The sequence below is a fragment of the Brienomyrus brachyistius genome, chromosome 10 (genome assembly GCF_023856365.1).
Source record: "Brienomyrus brachyistius isolate T26 chromosome 10, BBRACH_0.4, whole genome shotgun sequence".
NCBI lineage: Eukaryota > Metazoa > Chordata > Actinopteri > Osteoglossiformes > Mormyridae > Brienomyrus > Brienomyrus brachyistius.
In genome coordinates, this window is record NC_064542.1 from 12704106 (window position 1) to 12726692 (window position 22587).

At 44.9% G+C, this 22587-nt stretch overlaps 1 protein-coding gene across 5 annotated transcripts in view; it reads right to left on the reverse strand.

Annotated features, from left to right (window-relative positions):
• LOC125750049 (disks large homolog 4-like) overlaps positions 1-22587 on the reverse strand; it is an 83514-nt gene that overhangs the window by 45063 nt on the left and 15864 nt on the right. For 2 of the 5 annotated variants that reach the window (XM_049027319.1, XM_049027316.1), the window contains exons 1-2: positions 6868-7288; positions 77-238 (exon numbers count right to left, since the gene is read on the reverse strand). In XM_049027319.1, coding sequence (XP_048883276.1) covers positions 77-238; positions 6868-6969 — 264 coding nt within the window. In that variant the 5' untranslated portion in view covers positions 6970-7288. Of the gene's footprint in view, positions 1-76; positions 239-6867; positions 7290-7718; positions 7859-22587 lie in introns of those variants that run through there. The other 3 variants (XM_049027321.1, XM_049027318.1, XM_049027320.1) reach the window with 3 other exon arrangements.

Consider the following 22587-nt stretch of genomic DNA (forward strand, 5'->3'; position numbering starts at 1 on the left):
GGGGGCGCTCTCACTGTCATTAAGCCTGTCCATGCCTCCCATCTAAACCTACTGCATGCTGAGATGAGGCTCGTACCTTTATGGGAGAGAGGTGCGTGTGTGGTGCGTATCCATGCACACCATCCATGGGGGCCAGGCTTTTGTTGCTCAGGTGCATCAGCTCGCTGCTCTTCCCCGGGACTAGATGGGCAGGGCTGTGCTCCAGAGGGGGGGTCTCCTCATCCTGGTACCTGTATTTCTGCAGGGAGTGAAACGGAGTCCCACGTGAGTGCACATGGCATGGCAACCATTGCTTTACCCCACATCTTCAAATCAGCACCACTTACAACTAATTTGTATCCCATAAATCGATTCTTCTTGATTAGGACAACTAATTAATATATTTTTTGGTTAGCGGTAGGTTTATTCAAAGGAGAAAATGCAGTTTGCATTTCAAAAGCGGGGTAAATTTTACAAAGGCAATTCTGGATTTTATTCCAGCCCTTGAGAGGATCCGAGTGGTACAACAGCACCCCCTGGGGGAAGGGAACCAGCCATATTTTATTTGAAAGCCCTCTCTTCGTTATCCAACATCCTGTCACCTCCTTAGCCAGATTCATTACGAGGTGGATGATCAGTGACAGACCAGCAAGTCTTTCAAAACAAAATACACACACACAGAAAAAAAACCACCAAAATGTAACAGAAGCCAGCAGGCGAGAAACCGTGAGATACGAGGGAGAGACCTGAGAATCTGACTCTTAAAGGTCAGTCTTAAACACCGGCTGATCCTGCATTTACAAAGTCCTCGTCTACAGTGAGAATGGACAAGCGTGCTGACGAGTGTAAAACGCCTCTTTAGTGCTGAACTAATGTGGATCCAGATGAAAACCTGCAGAACAACACAGGAGTGGAGAGAAGGGGGTATGGTGTCCGTTTGCTTAATACGCCGGGTGTGTGTGAGGACGGGGCAGGACATAGGCCTACAGAAACCATTCAAAGCATGTATTAATTAGGGCCGTGTTTCCCAACCCGGTACTCAGGAGGCGCCAGAGAGTCCCTGTCTGACAGGGAGCTGGAAGGAAGCAAAAATGTGGACCGTCTGGGGGGTCCCTGAAGACCGGGTTGGGAAACCCTGAATTAGGGAGTGACACCTGGAACACATTTCATGGATTCTTCAGATGAAAATGTTTCCTTAAGACTGAATTTCTTGGTCACATGTCCTAATGCAGGCCCAGAATCCCAATTAATTGTGGAAAGTTCTCACTGACTCTCATTTTAATGCAACTAATGATCCCCCAAAATAGATATAAACTAACAAATATAAACAAATCATTTGGGAACCTTTAGTTATGGGAAAAGATTAAGTCATTCATTAATTCAATCTAAACCCCATCGGCATAAACCTGTCAACTACTTGAAACAAACAGATGACTCAAAAACATGGATCCCCATCAAATTCTTCAAGGTACAATAGATTCCTACTGCGATTCAGCTGATTAGACATCTAGGCTCGATATGTCAGCACAATGGCGTGTAAAATATGATCTTCTGCTAAAACCAGCTGTTAGTAGCTCTTGTTTTCTGTCCGCGGCCATAATATGAAACTAACCGAAAGGGTTCGCAGCGCAGGGGGTTAAAGCCGCAGGATGAAGGGCCCTTTCCCAAAGAAAGCGATAGTTAGCGTCTGACTTATCTCACATTACACAGACGCAGCAGGAGCGGAGCACAGATAAGAGGGACAGGAAGGAAGGGGACGAGATCATCGGAAAGAAAAGGAAAGAGGGAGATAGATGGACAAATCAGGTGAGAGCGTGAAACTGCGTTACACACCTGTGGCCAAAACTGTGGAATATTTCACTGCACTGCAACAGAAACTAGCATTTGTTCCAGATTATATTTCAAATGATAAGCACTATAACCTAATCAGACATATCCTTAACCTAATAGGCCTAGAGATATCTGTAACAGAGATACGCATTTATTGTTCTAAACAAGCTAAAACCAAGCACTAATTGCCATTAACCCCGTATGACGGTTGGTTGTTATATCATAATCAAGACCCGGCTGGAAAAAAATGGGAAATAATATTATGACAGAAGGCGAAATCACACCCAGGATTAGTAGCTAAAGCTTGTTTAGTCACAAGTCTTAAAAAATGGATCTATTTCTATAACAGTTTCACTGCTGTTGCTATTACATAAACAATTAAACACCTGATTAATATTCATTGCACACTTTGCAGCTGCTTATATGTCAACAGCAGACTTTATAAACGTGTCACCGTCCCATTTTATCATGTGATATCCACAGTAGCAGTTTATTGCAGATTTCATTACTGCAGTGATGTCACACAAGGTGGATTTGATTTCTGTCTTATGAGGTCATGTATTCCTTTCGGTCTTCTGATGTTACGATAGGCAGATATCTAGGAGCCTCTCTTCTGTCTTGTGATGTCATAACTGACACAAATATGTAATATGTCATAATAATTCGGAAAACACCAGAGTTTTTTTTTTCGACCCAGAAGTATAATGTGAAATAATTCTGGAGCTGATTGTCGTAGATCAAAGGAGAAGTCTTAATAAAGTAAGTAAATAAACACACTTCTGTTTGGTCCTCCACCTGAATACAGCTCACACTGCCGAGAGAGAGAGAGAGAGCGAGAGAGAGAGAGATTGATTAGGATTAATGGGAAAATCTGTCATGGTGTGCAATCCGTTTTAACAAAAAGTGTCCCAACTGAAGAGCAGGGGCAGACAGGGGTGGTTAGTGATGAACTAGATGGGAACATAATCACAGGCCCTGTGGGGGGTTCAGACCCAGGGCGCAGGTGATGAATGGAAACAGCTGGCAGGTTACTGTCAGTAGTGCAGAGGTTGCAATGCTGCAGAGAGGAAACACAAGCCAGACCACGACGGTCTGGTTAAAAGATGTTGATAGGCCATTTCAGTGGCTGCAGAGCACAGGATCCTCTCCTGGAGGCTCGTCAAGGCTGCACAGAAGCACAGCATCTACATTATTCATTTCCTTAGAAGATCTGCTTGCCAATACTCATACCGTAAATAAACCCAGTCAGGTAACTTTCTCAAGTTGGCTAGAGATAAAGTACCAGGTAATGTCCTTACTATATACCAACAAACTTCACTACTTGTCCTACCTTGGACTGAAATGGTTACGCAAACTATGGGTCAAACTGCAGTGTGCAATGTGGCATCAAAAATGATATCTATGTTTTCTGTTGTACGTACTTGTAATATATTCCCAGTGTATTGGCAGTCCATTGAATCTGCACACACAACACAAATACCAAGAAGACATTCCTGCTTAACACCTGTAGTGCTGAAGCTGAATTCAACTCTGAGCTCTTGCAGTGTGAAAAGACATCTTGCCTGCAGTTCTACCTTGGCCTCGGTCACTAATTACAAATTCTAATTAAAGTTAGCATAATTTCTCAGAGTGGTGACTCGGCGGTTTTCACTGTAGCCTCCTACCTGCAGGGCTGTGGATCAGATCCATGCCCTCAGATGTACGAGTGAAATTTGCACGTTTTTCCTGTTTTCGCATAGGCCAAGGTCCTATGGTTCTCAAGGTCCAAGCACTGCTGATTTTCCAGCCTGGGTTTGAAGCCTCTGCAGCCAATCAGAATCAGTAATCATTAAACTAACTACCTGGGAGAACTGAAAACAAGGGATGGATTTGGAATAGTAGGCCAGATTTGAAAAGTGATGGTATAGGCATTCTCAAGGCACCCCAACTTCTTCCCAAACCTTACAAACAGGTGGTATTATAATGGCTCCAAATTGCTCATAAGGTATGACTGAGTGAGTAAGTGAATGAGTGAGGGATTGAGTGAGTGAGTGAGTGAGTGAGTGAGTGAGGGACTGAGTGAGTGAGTGAGTGAGTGAGTGAGGGACTGAGTGAGTGAGTCAGTGAGTGAGTCAGTGAGTGAGTCAGTGAGTGAGTGAGTGAGGAAGGGACTGACGGACTGAATGAGGGACTGAGTGAGTGAGGGACTGAGTGACTGAGTCAGTGAGTCAGTGAGTGCCCTGTGCTTTGTGGGACACACTCCAGGAGCTCCATGACCCTGTACCAGATAAGAGGTCGAATGATGATGAATGGATGGATGTCAGAGACAGTTCTGAAATATTAGACAAAGTCTTCAATTGTTTTTGAATGATGACCCATGTTTTCGACACTTCTAGCAGTAAAAAAGACCTCTATTGTGACATCAGTTCTTTCCCACAATCCTCCAGGGAAACAAGACTCAATCTATATTGAATCTGCATGGGCTACGTCTGCAGCTAAGTTTACCAGCCAGTCCTTGAGGTCACAGACACGTTTAATGTTGTTATCAGCACCTTCACTCAGAAGACCACACTCCAGTAGCCAAGGTGCAGAAATCCAGGCTAGAATTTTCCATCCATGAGTTCAACCCAATCTTTATTTCCTGCATAGTGACTGCAGTGGTAGGGAAATGATGGCACCATTCCATCATGGGAGCAGAGATGCACCATTCATCCGGTAACTGCTCGCTCTGCTAGGGACATGTGTAAAGAAAGCAATCAGCCAGGCTGGCAATGAACTGTCTACCCCTGAGGCACCTGGACTGACTAAACTGAAATGAATGAATTGGGCATGAAGGCATGAACACACAGGCAGTCATCTGAAGTGCTTTGTGAAAGTATTCAGCTTCTGGGTGTCACATTTTATGAAATTACAGGGATGCGCACACTTTATGTTTTATTCAAAACCCAACTGGTCAAACTCAGAATTCAGAAGCCTAAGATACATTTTTGCTGACATTCCTGCGACTTAACAGAAAAAGATTAAATATGCTGATTTCATAAATATTCAGATTCCAGAACCCCGTATTTGTCGAAGCCCTTCTGGGAGCAATTATAGAACATTTTTTTTGAGTAAGTCTCCAGCAAATTTGTACACCTGCTACAGGAATGTTTACGGGCAGCAATTTTTTAAATCTTTCTAAAGATTGTCAATGGGATTCAAGTGATGAAATGTGGCTGCGTCACACGAGAGCAGCTAATTTCCTATTCATATGTAAAGCGTGTAATTTGTGAAGACACGCAGTGCATGAGGGTGAAGTGTCATGCTTTGCACAACTGTAAACATTCCCAGCAATTTACTTGCCATTCCATATTTGGTAATACAGTGCGCACAACACACTCCATATTTGGTAATATATGGAAGCCGGAAGTCTGCAACTGTAAATAAATTGTGAATTTAGATGTTAAAATTATGCAATTATGATATTACTTACATTTCCAGGATTTTTTTCAACTGGCATTGCCACTTATAAACTACGCTATTTATGGAAGCAGGATTCAAAGACAGTCCAATGCTATTACCAATTAATACAAAAGGTTATTCATCAGAACTCTCATTCAACAACAAAAAGTCCATTTTATGATGCCTTAAAACGACCACATGAGGAATCTGTGACTTTCAAGCTTCTGAACAGGGAGACAGAGATACAGATCCATGATTTATGGTAAAACACGATCATGTTCGTACTGCTAATGAGCTCGCGATAAGGCCGCTGCTCTAAGAGACACTCCGGAGAGCTCCCTCTGCCCGACACTGCTGATTTAAACTATTTATACAGCCCAGCTACTGCGATTCTCCTGCAAATAGCAGCCATCACTCTCATCCATCCATGCTGATCTTGGTTACATCACTTCTTATTGGAAGACAATGTTTTTTTTGTTTGTTTTTGTGGAACTTGTATGTATTATACAGGTCATCATCATTGATGAATAAAGCTGTGGTACAGGGAAAACACCCATAGCCATATGACCCTCACTCACTTTACCACTGTCCCTGAATGTCTCCCTTTACCTGCATCCGAAACATGCCGCCTATTACATGGCCAAGATTGTGCAGCAGTCAGAAATGTACTCATTCATGCAACTAAAAATAAAGCGAGAGAAAATGAAGACAATTTCATAAAAAGCCAAGAATCTAAGGATTCGACATACACAAAGTGATCTCATTTAACTAACCCATCATGCCTAGTTAATAGTTTTTTTATCGCTTTCCCACTTTCAACTGAAGAAAATCGTTCTTTAATTGTTCCTGTACACTAAATTTCACTTGTACAATTGTTTCCCCCTAATTTGATCTTTTCTCAAGTGCCAGACGGAGGAACATATTACTAAAAACCTGGTTTTTACAAGGCCCGTTCCACACAAAAGTGCATTAAGTGCACACATAGATATCTGTTGCAAATGCCCAATTAATTTTCTTTTCTCTCTAGGTTGACCCTCTCTCCCAGTTACCTCTTACTTCCAGGGTTCCAAACGCGTGAAAATGACAGTGAACATCTCGCATGAAACGATCTGTACATATATACCACACATTGTGTTTAAAGCACGAATATATCCGCATATGACCGCAATCTTGCCTTGAGTTGTAATAATAAACGCTACTTCTCGGCCTTTGCGTAAATTATTCTGCGCACAGTGCCACTGACTCGAATCCCTTCATTGGGCTGGAAAGAAGCATTAGGAAACAAAACTGGATTAAGGCGAAAAAATAAACAAATGAACGTGAGACAAACGCAACGTATGTCCCGCAACTAAACTGCAAAAAGAAAAACCAACATCCCGGTTCAAAGAGAACGACATTCTATGAAGAAGCGTCTCATATAATCTCACCCGCTTGCTTTTTCCATTCATCGTTGCACGCTCCTTCCCATTCAGACATCCCTCCCCTGTTACGGCGTTCCCGTATCCCTAACACATTCTTACAAACGATCCTTCCACTGATTTTTGTATCCCGACTATCCACGACCCCTCTGATCAACAACCCTCCGCCTTTACAAACACCGGATACCGGAGGGGTTTTATATCAACGCTCCCTTCTTACCTTGCAGCCGAACATGAGCGACAGGGTCCGGTTACTACAGACGACCTTACACTGGCACATCACCGGAGAGAAGCACTTTATATTCCTCTCAGGCGGAGACATGAGAAGGATGCCAGACCCAACTACAATCGCACGCCGCCAAGCCCCCCGAAGCTGGTGACAGCGCGAAAGGGGGCTACCGCCGGTTATTTAGTGTGGATAAATGCGACAGCTTCTCTTCTCCCCGGTATCCGGATCCTTATTGTACTAAACATGTATGTAGTGCTTCCTCTTATCGGCGATGAAAAAAAAACTAAATATTGCACAAATCCGAAAAACAGATGTTCACAATAGATGTTCACATATTGATCATGTATGAATAGGCCTACTTTTAATTCTATGATTGCACATCATACGCTTGGGCAAAAGCTTTGCACTGCTCCCCCCTCTCTCCCCTACACACACAAACACATTCAGCCTCTCTCTTTCTCTCTCTAAAGAAGTGACAGGTGGAATGTGCAGAACCAATGGGCAATCAAATATGGGCTTTCGACCCTAGAGGGCGAGCGGAGCGAAAAAAAAGGGGGGGGGGGAATAAAGAAGATATTTTAAAAATGAAAATAAAAAGTAAAAAGAAGCAAGTAATTTAACAGCCATAAAACTTTCTCAAGCTTGTCCTAAAAGGAGAACCCGGACGACGCGTCCCTTTTTAAAACCTCGTTTACGTAAAACATGCTAGATGTCCCGCATGGAAGTCGTCGCATACATACGTAACATGCACTAAGTCAAGCAGCTAGTCACACACACACTGAGACCCATATGCTGCTGAATAACCTGCCATAAAATAAAACCGAGCGATTCATGACACTTACTTCCCTGAAAGAATGGTTGCTTGACGGAAACTCTTGGAACAATTTCTTCTGCTTTGCCCTTGTCGCTCTGTCTTATCTTCAGTCTAAAGAGTCTAATTATTGAGCTATGCCGATAACGTTGCAGACCCCGCATAAGACGGCTAGAAACGAAATGGAACAAAATGCATGAAAACACCGCCACCTAGCGCCCATTTAAAACAGAGTCAAGACCCCAGAACACATTTCTATCGGCTGTCGTAGAAACGTCGTAGAAATTATTACATAGGCAGTCTAATTTTGGCAAGCTGTTCTATTAACAGTAAACTGCGAAACATTATTATAAAATAACGCCTATAATACGAAATCAGGATGAATGATACTTATTATGTTTGTTTCAAGTGGACCGCAGTCACAAGAAACATTTCCATTATATTAATTAAACATACAGTCTACTTGCATAACTAGACTGCCCGGCACTGCCAGCTCAGCAGCGACCTGTGTTGTACTGAGGTACTTCATCTTGGTAAACAGTACTGCATGCTTACATCCTGGAGCTGGATTACAGGTTACTAGAAGACGCGCTATATGCTGCATCATTTACACTTGCAGGCAGCTAGAGGCCGCTGAGATTTTTAATTACCGCGAGAACGGGTCCAAACCGAAACGGATAATCATCAGTGCTGAGGGGCTAAAACAACTCTGTAGTGAAATGAGGGCACCGAACTTGCAACAGAGAGTCAGGTAGACTGCCAAGTCTGATAGTAAATGTCTTATGAACCTGCAAATGGCGAGGACTGATAAGAGAGCAAACCTTGGGCATCTAAATCTGTTAATATCTTCTGAAAGTGGAAAGGCCCCATGGACAAGTACTTTATTCTGACATACAGCAAATAAAATAGTCGGAGACCTTAAAGCTCAACAATACTGTTGAATTTACACAAACAGTAATTAATTGAACAGAAAATTGAGAGTATGCGCCCTGCAGTGAACTAGCATCCTATCCTGAATGAGTCTCAGTCTTGTGCCCTAAGCGGCCTGAGAAGAATGTATGTTATAGAACTTTACCGCTTTTACCTTTACTACTAATATGGTGGATGGGACCTATTTGTGGGCCACAATAATGCTGTATGTATTGTATGTACATGTGTATGTACAGCTCTGGAAAAAATAGGCGATAACTATATATATTTTTTTTAAACTGCATTTTTAAATCCAGGTTTAATCCTGGTTTTGCTGGCAGAAGGCTAAATGGGCAGCAGGTTGCTTCCATGTTCAGAATTTCTAAGAGCAGTAAACAAGAAGAAGGTGAAGCAGGAGACACTGGGAACAAGCAAACACCAGCAGGAAGGGGGCAGAAGCAACTGTCTAATGCCAGAGATGAAAGACAGCTTATCCAACAGTTTCTCATGAATCGTAGGATGACATCAAGTGACCTTCAAAAGGAACGGGAACCATTAAAGGGCATTTGTGAAGTGCACTGCTAGGACAGCTTGTAACGGGCTCCTAGAAGCAGGATTGAAGTCTCATAAAGCAAGGAAGAAGCCCTTCATCAATGAGGAACAGGGAAGAACCAGGCTTCAGTTTGCAAAAAATATATATTATCCACAGACACTCACCCATAAACCGAGAAATGAGTAAAACAAAAAATGTTGCTCTGGTCTCTTCACTTCCCCCAGAGCTGATTTATACATAATAATGCATATTCCAAAGTTTTCCACCTTTCGGGATGACATCACAGCACTGAAATACGATGCAACATCCTCCCAGAAAAAAAGAATCAATTTCATGTTTATAATATTTTATATTTAAAATACCTAAAATTCTAAAAGTACTCGTATAACCATCTAGATGAGGATGCTACCAATCCAAGGAATCACATGGACAACACCGGTGTAAAATTACATTTTAGTAGGTTCCCTTTCATGAGTTCATTCGGCCGATGTTTCTTTTTAAGAAGCAAGCAACACAATGTGCCTTGAAAAAATCATCATGAACAAAAAAAGAATTATTTCCTTTTGTCAAAATACTCTAAAGAGTGCACAAGCTAGAGGCATTTAATTCACGCACGGTCTCAATTAAAGTCAACCTATAAAACAAAGACTCGAACGGCAATGCCAAAAACTTGCAGAATATTAAAAGCGATTTTCCTGCTGCTCATATGCCAAAATATATTTCACATGTGTCATTCTTGGCCCATTCAGCCTCCCTTAATGCAGCGGTGACTGTCGGAAATAACAGGTGCGTAAACAATTGCTTTCACACTTCATTCATTCAAATGGCAAACAACTATTTTGGCTGAATGAAATCAGTGTCAGTCATGTTTACTGGTCCCCTGACTCTCAAATAAGCCGGCAAGCTTGACTGCATGCCAAACACAAGTCAGAGGAGCCTGAACACACAAGGGGTTGGGCGGGGAGGCAGAGAAGCCCAAATCGGCTGCGATATTGGCATTTCAGTTAATGTTTTTGTACAGGAATACAAATATGATTATTGGAAGTTTTTGGAAAACTAAATATTTTCCAGTTATTGGTGAAGTAGTGGTGTGGAGTTAATATTACTGTTTATTAACATATCTAAATATTACCTGAAAATCAAATAGCAAATGTGGTAGCTCGTTAAAATTAACTACACCTTCATAATGCCTTTATAATGCATGTGTAGAGCAATCACTGTACCTTCATAATGCCTTTATAATGCACATGTAGAGCGATCACTGTCCCTTCATAATGCCTTTATAACGCATGTGTAGAGCAATCACTGTACCTTCATAATGCCTTTATAATGCATGTGTAGAGCGATCACTGTCCTTTCATAATGCCTTTATAATGCATGTATAGAGCAATCACTGTACCTTCATAATGCATTCATACCTCGTAGAACATCCATAAGCACCGTGTAAGTATAATTTAACATTACTTTAACGTACCTTAAAATATTTCATATACGTGAATAACAATCATTACATGATAATAACACTGATTGTAGTGATATTATCATATGTTTGTTATTAATGTATACTAAATATATAAAAATTTTGCTTATTATGTCTAATGGGTGCATCATAAACAATGCGCACTTGTACACACAAATGTGCAGGGGACCGACACGCCATTGGACAGCTGAGCATGCAGAAATGCAAATGTCAGAAGCGCATGCACGCACACACAAGAAGGGAGAGGGTAAAGGACAGTCATGTGCACAGACACCCAGCAGGCTGACCTCGAGAGGCAGTGAGGCTGCTTAAAATTCAGAACCCAGCCAGACATACGCAGGCCCGAAGGGGGGGGCACACTATCGCATGACCCGAGCAGCACAAAGGGACGTGTGGGGAGGGAAGGAAGGTAAGCAAAACGGAAATGCATTCCCTCCACAATTATACTGTGTAGGGGGGCTTTGGTAGGGGTTAAAGAGACAGAGGATCCTTCCTGGAAGGGGAAAGCTAATGGGGGGGGTGGTAACAGGGTGGGGGGGGGGAGTCGGATCACTAAAGGGGTCCCATAAAGAGATTAAGAGGCAGCTAGCAGCACAGGAACCTGTATGTTTTCAACAGAAAGAAAATTACCGTTATAACTTAGCTTTTAGTGCAAATTATAATTATTGTCATCACCCCACCTACACGTGTGATGTAAATAATAACTGTAACTAGAAATTACACAGCGGGTGAAAAACTGGAAAATATTTATTCAGAAAAAAAACAGTTCTCCATTAATATTATGGGGATTTCCCAGCTGATGCACTGGCAAACACATGCTGTATCTTATTGTGGGGGCTCAGTGATTATTATGACACTGAAGCCAGGTGTTGAAATAATCATGTTAAAGTTTGAAAGAGTGTTTTGACACAATCCCACTTATTGTCTAGCTCCTTTGCCGTGTGTTTTGTATCTAGATCATTACATCATACTCTGTGTGTCCGTTCAGCCTCTACTAATTTTCCCATTTCCTAAAGACTTCTGTTCCTTTTCCCTCTTCCCTCTATGACTCTTCCCTGTCTTCCCGCTCCGACTCTGCTCTTCTTCCCCATCTTTCCTCTCTGGGTCTGCTCCTTTTCTTGGTGTTTTATCTCTGACTCTGCTCCGCTTCCATGTCTTTCCTCTCTGACTCTGCTCCTTTTCTCCATTTCCTTTCTGACTCTGCTCCTCTTCCCTATTTCCCCTGTCTTTCCTCTCTGACTCTGCTCCTTTTCTCCGCTTCCTCTCTGACTCTGCTCCTCTTCCCTATTTTCCCCGTCCTTCCCCTCTGACTCTGCTCCTTTTCTCTGTTTCCTCTCTGACTCTGCTCCTTTTCTCCATTTCCTCTCTGACTCTGCTCCTCTTCCCTATTTCCCCCGTCTTTCCTCTCTGACTCTGCTCCTTTTCTCCGTTTCCTCTCTGACTCTGCTCCTCTTCCCTATTTCCCCCGTCTTTCCTCTCTGACTCTGCTCCTTTTCTCCGCTTCCTCTCTGACTCTGCTCCTCTTCCCTATTTTCCCCGTCCTTCCCCTCTGACTCTGCTCCTTTTCTCCGTTTCCTCTCTGGCTCTGCTCCTTTTCTCCATTTTCTCTCTGACTCTGCTCCTCTTCCCTATTTCCCCCGTCTTTCCTCTCTGACTCTGCTCCTTTTCTCCGTTTCCTCTCTGACTCTGCTCCTCTTCCCTATTTCCCCCGTCTTTCCTCTCTGACTCTGCTCCTTTTCTCCATTTCCTCTCTGACTCTGCTCCTCTTCCCTATTTCCCCCGTCTTTCCTCTCTGACTCTGCTCCTCTTCCCTATTTCCCCTGTCTTTCCTCTCTGACTCTGCTCCTCTTCCCTATTTCCCCCGTCTATCCTCTCTGACTCTGCTCCTCTTCCCTATTTCCCCCGTCTTTTCTCTCTGACTCTGCTCCTTTTCTCCGTTTCCTCTCTGACTCTGCTCCTCTTCCCTATTTCCCCCGTCTTTCCTCTCTGACTCTGCTCCTTTTCTCCATTTCCTCTCTGACTCTGCTCCTCTTCCCTATTTCCCCCATCTTTCCTCTCTGACTCTGCTCCTTTTCTCTGTTTCCTCTCAGACTCTGCTCCTCTTCCCTATTTCCCCCGTCTTTCCTCTCTGACTCTGCTCCTCTTCCCTATTTCCCCCGTCTTTCTCTCTGACTCTGCTCCTCTTCCCTATTTCCCCCGTCTTTCCTCTCTGACTCTGCTCCTCTTCCCTATTTCCCCCGTCTTTCTCTCTGACTCTGCTCCTCTTCCCTATTTCCCCCGTCTTTTCTCTCTGACTCTGCTCCTTTTCTCCGTTTCCTCTCTGACTCTGCTCCTCTTCCCTATTTCCCCCGTCTTTCCTCTCTGACTCTGCTCCTTTTCTCCATTTCCTCTCTGACTCTGCTCCTCTTCCCTATTTCCCCCATCTTTCCTCTCTGACTCTGCTCCTTTTCTCTGTTTCCTCTCAGACTCTGCTCCTCTTCCCTATTTCCCCCGTCTTTCCTCTCTGACTCTGCTCCTCTTCCCTATTTCCCCCGTCTTTCTCTCTGACTCTGCTCCTCTTCCCTATTTCCCCCGTCTTTCCTCTCTGACTCTGCTCCTCTTCCCTATTTCCCCCGTCTTTCTCTCTGACTCTGCTCCTCTTCCCTATTTCCCCCGTCTTTCCTCTCTGACTCTGCTCCTTTTCTCCGTTTCCTCTCTGACTCTGCTCCTCTTCCCTATTTCCCCCGTCTTTCCTCTCTGACTCTGCTCCTTTTCTCCATTTCCTCTCTGACTCTGCTCCTCTTCCCTATTTCCCCCATCTTTCCTCTCTGACTCTGCTCCTTTTCTCTGTTTCCTCTCTGACTCTGCTCCTCTTCCCTATTTCCCCCGTCTTTCCTCTCTGACTCTGCTCCTCTTCCCTATTTCCCCCGTCTTTCTCTCTGACTCTGCTCCTCTTCCCTATTTCCCCCGTCTTTCCTCTCTGACTCTGCTCGTCTTCCCTATTTCCCCCGTCTTTCTCTCTGACTCTGCTCCTCTTCCCTATTTCCCCCGTCTTTCCTCTCTGACTCTGTTCCTTTTCTCCGTTTCCTCTCTGACTCTGCTCCTCTTCCCTATTTCCCCCGTCTTTCCTCTCTGACTCTGCTCCTTTTCTCCGTTTCCTCTCTGACTCTGCTCCTCTTCCCTATTTCCCCCGTCTTTCCTCTCTGACTCTGCTCCTTTTCTCCGTTTCCTCTCTGACTCTGCTCCTCTTCCCTATTTCCCCCGTCTTTCCTCTCTGACTCTGCTCCTTTTCTCCGTTTCCTCTCTGACTCTGCTCCTCTTCCCTATTTCCCCTACCTTTCCCCTCTGGCTCCTTTTCTTTGTTTCCTGCATCTTTCCTCTCCTCTGCTCATTATTTCCTGTTTATATCTCTTCCAGTGTTTTCCTGTCTGGCTCTGTTTCTTCTCTCTATTACTGTCTAGATCTCTGCCTTATGTCTGCTTTCCTTTATTTTTAGTGCTTCTCCTATCCCATCATCCTTGTCATGTCCTTCCTTCTCTGTCTTTCTTTCTTCCTGGTTCTCTCTGTCCCTATCTCTGTTCTATACATGATGCGCCAGCCACATTGCCATGGAAACAATAGGCTCTGATAGCTTGGTTGCTAGGCAACTGACATCACCAGTAAGGGGAACATGAAGAAGATAAAAAGTCTGAAACAAATACAAGAGAAAGAAATGGGGAACCCAGGATTTATGAATGTGTACGTGTATGTGTGCGGTTCTGCACGTGAGTGTTAAATAATATGTAACAACGTACTCAGAGACATGTCATGTTGTCATGACATCATGGTTCGGAAAATCTTTCAATTTCCCAGCCTATGCATGGTATGATTAATCACCATGAACACGCGACAATGCATGGGTTCATTAACACTCATGTGAATTATTCACCAGGCTCCAGATGTGACCTGTGACCCACTGATTTGAACCCCAGCCAAGCCCAGGCCTCCCACTTCTCATCTAGATCCTGTCCCGGCCACTTCTAAAACTCACTGTCCCCTGCCGCTGCCGTCGGTCACGTCAACCATTGCACACAGGCACCGAATTCAGCTGCCATCAACAGTCTATCAGCCAGTAACACGGTCATCTGCATGCCATTTGCAAGATCCTACATTAATCACGGCATTGCCTTCAGTGTACCGGCAAAAACCACGTCAACTCACACTAACACTGGAAGTTGCAACAACAGAGACAATGCGACTCAAGTTAGAAAAAAGAGAGACTCGAACCAACAACCTTTGCATGAAACCATGCAGCACCAGATATTCACCATTCCACGTTGTCATCCAGTAAGGCAATGGTTCTCAAACTCGGTCCTGAGGCCCCACTGCCCTGCTTGTTTTCCAGCTATCCCTGCCCTACACACTGCTGATTACCTGGATCAGGTGTGTTCAGTCAATCAGAAGCTGAAAGACAGCTGGGACTTGTGTGTGGGGCAGAGATAGCAGGAAAACAAACAGGGCAGTGGGACCCGAGGACCGAGTTTGAGAACCACTGCAGTAAGGTGCAATTTCTACAATCTGGTGGTGCCAATGTGACCTTAGACACCAGTGGACTGTACACAATTCGGATCCCCTGTCCTGATTTCTGTTTCAGCTCGGATAATAAATTCATTATGACTTTGACAGAGTCACAAAATATAAATCATTACATTGAGCAAATTATTGGATTACTTCTGCAGTAATGTTAAGCCAAATTTGTTATCATCATAAATCTGTTACAACTGTATTTAATATTAATGTAATCTTAATGAAACAAACCTTAACACATTACACATTACACCACTAAACTTAATTTAGATGAGTTGTTATGGGCTCTATTCAACAAGTAATCAGTGATTAACGAAATCATTAACAAGAGCACTGACTACATTATTCATCTTAGGGGCAAAAATATTTTTAGAAGCACCTTTATTAATTGCCTTGTGATCATAAATATAACTTAACATAAATTAACTTTAACTGAAGCCAAAATTTGCCTTCAAAAGCTTACTGTCGAGTCATTTGCATTGTCTGACTCATTCAATCAATAGCTAAATTGGGGGGGGATCAATTAATTAATTAGAACTTAGAGTCCTCTGCTGAGACTCCACAGTGCAAGTTAATGGTGCTGAACACAGTCCGTGTGAAAGCATGCAGCTCGGACGCCACGCACCCGAGGGTACCACGACACACACAAACACACGTGTACATGCACACATGACACGGTTCAGCTCACAGGAACCAAGACAAGCTACAACAGGGACAGGACGCCATAATGTGCAACTCGGCTCACGAAACAACAAACAATAATGCATGAAATGAATAGAATGATAACAACAATAATAGCAGTAATAATAATCAGGCTAAAAGTGAGACTAAGGTGGGCACAAAAAAAAATGAACAGGTAGGCAGAATGTCGCCCTCAGAGGGCAGATACTCAACATGAGGAATCAAGACCAACAATAAAGTCACAGGGTGGCTTTGTCATCGTAGGGAACGTGGCAATATGATAACTGCAGGTTTAGGGAGGTTTGACTTCCACTGTGTGAGAAGTCTGTGTGCCGCCCCCTTCAGTGCTGCCCTGCTTCCTACCACAGTCCCAAAGCATGCTGCTGAGTAAATGGGAGTCTCCGAATCGCTCCACAGTGTGTGAGTGTTTGATGTGATGGACTCGCATCCCAGCCAATGCGTTCCCCACCTTGTACCGTAAGCTTCCTAGTATACGCTGCAAGCTAACACCATTTACCCTGTACTGCTTAGGTGATAAAGGATTTACTTAGTTTGGGATGTTTATCCATTTTTAGACCCGGATTTCTCACTGGAGTGATTCGGGTTAAGCAGCTTGTTAGAGGGCACTACAGCTGGGGCCCCGGATACACATTTGCCCAAAGAACATGGAGTTATATTTGTCATCTGGACTTGTGACCTATAAAAGTTTATCCAGCATCTAAAAGGGAAAATAAAACAATCCCACAGGACAGGAAGAGGGTGGATGTAGAGTTCATGCCAATCACCTTTGGCTTGCTGTTGCAGTAACACCTCCTGGGTGACCACTAGGGGGCGATCTGGAGCTTTGGGGTAATCAGCTCTTCAATAAAACATCAGCACTCTGGTTATAGGATTTAGTCATTTAGCTATCAATATAAGGGACCTATTGCAGAAATTCCCTGTGAATGCATGCTAATTCCTATTTTAAAGACTTATCTACACTTCCAATGCAATTATTATAATAAACTTTCAAACGGAGGCCCAAACCAAAACAGTCAAATCCAATTCCTCTGCATACTAAGGCCCTAAATCTGAAAATGGTCTGCAAATCCCATCTCCAAACACACAAGAAAACTCAAACACACCAAAGATTCCATTTCAAACCTTTGGGCCACCCAGTCTTTCAAACTGAGTCAAGTCTCTGCAAAAAAAAAAAGATCAGAAATGAAGTGCTTTTATTTATTTTTTATTTCCCACTAGGTGTCAGTGTGCATCTGACGTCTAGGGTTTCTGATGTATACAGTACATTGCCAGAACAATTAACATTATATTAAGTACAGCTCATTAGCACCGTGTCGGTATGATTTTACCGACAACACATGAGCATCCCACCTGCCACCCAAAACACAGAGAGACAATTCTGTACCTGGTACTACTATTACAGTACAAACATACGTGAAAATTCACTTAATCAGATGACATATAATCACAGCCCAGGAATCCAGAATGAGTCGAACCTCTGATGAAGCAAAGATAGATACGGTGGAAATATTAGTGACATATATGCGTGTAAAATCATGGACAGGACCAGGATCGATCCTGCAGGCCTCTGGAAATAACGCACATATTTTGCCCAAATCGCTTACGGACAGCTGGCCCCGTTTCAACTGGTTTCAAAGCCCTGGGTGATGTTCTCATGAACATGCAGCTGTTTTTGAACATCGCTCATAATAACAGGTTAAATTATCACATGCCAAGATCTAACGAGAGACATCGCTGGTGCACAGCTAGTAATTATATGTGATTTGGGTTTGACACACTCCAGAGGTAAATAAGGAACAGATTGTTATTTAAACAGCAGTGCATTCAAGTTCATAAGGTGCAGATTAACTAAATACAGATTTTTTTTTTCCAATGTCAAGTCGGGCAAATGACGAATGTGACTGTTTTGTACCTATCATAACACGACCCGTTATGTCACTGTGACACGTGGGATCTCGTGGGATTGGCTGTAAATGGATGTCGAGTGCAGAGATTGGTACATGGGTACGTTTGAACACCCTGACACCGGTTGATCGAATGATGAAACCGCCAACCGCATTTACAGTTCTCCTTCCATTATGGGTCTTTATATCTATAACATCCTCATTCATTCCTTTTGTTTAAGGATGATCACCTGATCTGAGTTTGCTGTAAACACCTTCCTTCTACTGCCCTGCCTTCTGGCAGTCACACTACCATTCGTCTTCCAGCAGGGGGCGCAGGAAGCAATGGGAAAGAGGCAGGTGGATGCCCAGGACAGGGATGGCAGTCCAGCACAGGGCTCACATTCAGACATGCACTCTTGCACACACAATCTAATCCTACGGGCAATTTGAACAGCCCCTAACTGTACGTCTTTGGACTGCAGTAGGAACCTTTTCAGTGCTACAAGTAGAGAATATGCAAATGCCACACACACACACACACACACGCAGCAAGGGTCAGATTTGAACCCCCGGCCCTGGGGGTGCAAGGCAACACTGCTACCCATTGCAGCCAAGAATAGCATGCAACTCTTCCAATTTCATATTTGACAGAATGACTGCAGAGGCGCTAGTTAGCCATTGGGTGCGTACACAGCGAGTCGAACCAGACGCACAGGTATAATCTCCTCATAGGACGTGAACAAGCAACCTTCTGGTGATACCCCGAGCTGGCTAATTATACACCTGCTGCCCAGAAAAGTTCATGGGAGTTTTACTTATGAAAATATTCAAATATTCTATGAAAAAATAATTGGTTCAGCGAGATAACCAATCAGACTATAGAGGAGGTGGATTCAAGCAACTAGAGGAGGTGGGACCAACCAATCAGATCTCTTGGCCCCATCTCCTCTAGTTGCTTGGACCCACCCCCTCTAATTTAAGCCAGCATGTGTTATTATCCTATAAAAAAGCACCAAAATAAATGCTACAGAAGCATCAGCTCTGCATCACCTATTAAGTTTCCCCCTATCAGGCCCAACTTGCCTGCCAAAGTAAAGCCCTCGGATCACCTGGCAGCCTCAGCCGTGCTACGGGAACACAAGGCAAATCCAACCGCTATCAAAAAGCACCCAGCGTGGTAGCTGGCCAGGCAGAGATGAGCATGGCTCGGTGGCCCAGACGGGTCACTTAAGCCGAAAAAACCACCTGCGATTTGAAAAAATCAGCCTGAATCGATCTCAGACGGCAACCAAACCACAGCGGGCCGGTCTCTGTGCTTTCGCACGACTCCCATTCCCGCACCGCAGCCGTGGAGGATACAAATGGCAAACACACATGCGGGAACAGATAAGCCAGTGACGGTTCTTCCCTCCAATTTTCACTGCTGTCGAATAGCTGCTCCTCCATTCAGCGCCTGCAACGCCACCCCCGATGACGGCATGAGCTCAGGCCGATGCTGTAACATTATTGGCATTTATACCTGAAGCTGCCACATGGGGGCACCCCGTGGGTAGGGCTTTGACTTCCAGTCCGACCTCAGTGCTGTGTGTAGTATTTGCATATTCTCCTCATTCACATGATTTTCCTTCAGCTACTCTTTTTTTCTTCCCGCAATCCAAAAAGATACAGGTGCGTGAACCGGTGTCTCTAAATTGCCTATTGTGTGTGCGGACACAGGCATCTTATCCAGGGCACCCCCCGCATCCTGGGGCAATCACTGGGCTCGCTGCAGCCTACGATAATCAGTTATCATAGATGGATGAGTGAATATTGAGGTTAATGATGCGGTTTTGTGGTACCCATAGATACATAACTACTTATTATTATGCTACTTTAACGAAATCCTTCCGAAACACTTCTGTATTATTATATCGATGTTGCAACACTGTTACGGTGTCACTGTGATGCCAAGAGGCAGGCCACTGGCTCAGTGAGACCTCTGAGAGAAGGCAAAAGCTAGGATTTCATCACTGCCGTGCGAGAGAGACTCCCTCGGAGACCGAGGAGGAAGAGCAACAGAGAAGGAGAGAGAGGGAGGGAGGTGGTGGGGGAGGGAAGAGTATACAGTATGGTGTTTAACGGGCTGCAGCAGGAAGTACTGGGGGGGGGGGGGCACTGCCCCCACCCAGGCAAGCTTTTAATTAGGGCCTGATTATGAATAATGAATGAGAAAGGTGAATGTTTATCACCTCTGGTTCAGTATTTAGTGTATGTATAATATTAATATATCAGAAATGTGGGGCTCGCTGCGTTCATGCACAAATCGCTGTCCGAGTCTCACACACACTCCCTCATTAAAGAGCGCGATGACATCACCCTGCTGTTTCAGAAGTGCCCACAGTAACTGGTGAATGGGACCTGCATCACGCCCTGCTTTACTCTGAACCCAAGGGGCAGATTCTAGGCGTTTTTTTCAGGTGGGGGGCATAAGAGAGGCCATAATTCTTACAGAGGGGCCAACCTTGTCATTAGCCAATGTTATGTTTTAAATCAGTGAGTGACAGAAGAGGGGGCTCCCTGGAGGGCCAATCACCTTTCAGCTCAGGCCTTATATGGTACCAGCTGAATCCACAGCACTCAGCAAAGAGGCGATGCGAGGGGAGAGCCAAGGAACTGTACCACTGGGTCAGTGTGCCACAGGAAATTTCCATCACATGACCAGTTGGGTCCCGCTGAGGCAGGGAAAGAGTCTCCTCTGTTTTCCCCATGAGCCTCTCGCTCTCCGAAGCGAAGCACAGCCTCGGTGGGACATGACGCCACCCGTCATCTGCTACAGTCGCACATCACGAGGCGTCAGATGCCTGTGGACGCAAACCTTCCGTCTGGAGGCCTGGCTCACGTCAGCTCCTTTTGCCAGCATGCTCTCGGGAGCAGATTAACACCACGCTCAGCCCCACGTCGGCACGCTGACTGCAAGAGACGGAATGATGCCTGGCTTAAACTGTGAGAGATTAACGAAGCAGCAAGAAGGGCAAGGATTAAGGATAACGCGGAACCGGCTGTTGTACCTTTGAAAATGTATTTGGAGGTAAAATAACAATTAATTTACTTAAAAATGTCAGATGAAAATTCTATAAATTATTGATATGTAAACTATCCATCCATTTTCCATGCCCGCTTGTCCTATGCAGGGTCACAGGGGATTGGATCCTATCCCCAAAACTTTGGGCACAAGGCTGGGTATACCTACAATGGGGTCCTATCCCATCAAAAGGCACAATATATAAAGTAATTATAGAGTATGTAAAAAATAATAGTTATAGGGTTTTGGTATAGTAGTAGGTAATATCCATGTAATACAAATCTAATTAAAATGCTGGTTATTTTTTAGGGACACGTACTGTAGTCATGTTTTCATTTGGAGTAAACAGCAGATGCTGATTGGTCAGAAGGTTAACAGTGAGGCTAACGCCTTGAACTCTGGGAAATCTCAGCAGCCACCAGAGATCGGGGCTCGGCTGCCACCCTGGTCCTGCAGCATCAGGATGGCACCACACACCCAGAAAAACACAAGGAAATGCAGGGTGCAGGAGCCCGTGTGTGTGTGTCTGTGTGTGTGTGTGTGTGTGTGTGTGTGCACACGCACCTTCAAACCAAGCTGCACGCCAATACCAGTGAAAAATCAATTACAGATTTAATGCAGAACACTGAGTGAGGGCATATATGTGCATGTATGTGTGCGTGCGTATATGCGTGTATGTGCGCATGTGTAGGCCCGCGCGTGTAGGTGTGTGAGAGAGCGATCGGGGAGCCTGCACTGCTGTCGTGTTCGAACGAGCTCTCTTTCCTCTCCTCTGCGAGTGTGTACAGCTGTGGGCTGAAGGTCAGGGTGTCGCGTGTGTGTGTGTGTGTGTGTGTGTGTGTGCGTGCGTGTGTGTGTGCGTGCGTGTGTGTGTGCATGCAGAGAGGGAGGAAGAAAGACGGAAAAACGAACCGGCTGTGGGGGAGGAAATCTAAGCAGCAAGGATTTCGAGATGAAGGAAAATGAGACGTTTAACCGAAAGATACTTTTAACCAAGAGTCACATATTTTTTAAAAAACAACACACTGTGCAGCTGTAAGGCAGTGTGCTCGCTCACTGTAAGGCAGTGTGCTCGCCGTGCAGCTCACTGTAAGGCGGTGTGCTAGCTCACTGTAAGGCGGTGTGCTCGCCGTGCAGCTCACTGTAAGGCGGTGTGCTCGCCATGTCGCTCACTGTAAGGCGGTGTGCTCGCTCACTGTAAGGCGGTGTGCTCGCTCACTGTAAGGCGGTGTGCTCGCCGTGCAGCTCACTGTAAGGCGGTGTGCTCGCCATGTCGCTCACTGTAAGGCGGTGTGCTAGCTCACTGTAAGGCGGTGTGCTCGCCGTGTCGCTCACTGTAAGGCGGTGTGCTCGCCGTGCAGCTCACTGTAAGGCAGTGTGCTCGCTCACTGTAAGGCGGTGTGCTCGCCGTGTCGCTCACTGTAAGGCGGTGTGCTCGCCGTGCAGCTCACTGTAAGGCAGTGTGCTCGCTCACTGTAAGGCGGTGTGCTCGCCGTAGCCAGGTAGCTGAGCATCTGCTCATTCATTTCACCTGTTCCTTGTTTTGTGAATCGATATAGGTGTTCTCCGCGGCTCCCAGCATGCTAGCACCAGCGCCTACCCCACCTCCCGCACACTGCTCACCCACGTCCCCGACTCCCTGTTTGATTTCTCCTTCTTCCCATAACTGATTTGTTTGTTTGCTCCTCTGTCATGTTCCCCAGCTCCCTTGCACTCATATCAAACCCCCCACCACCACCCCCACAATATCCCCACCCCCGCAAC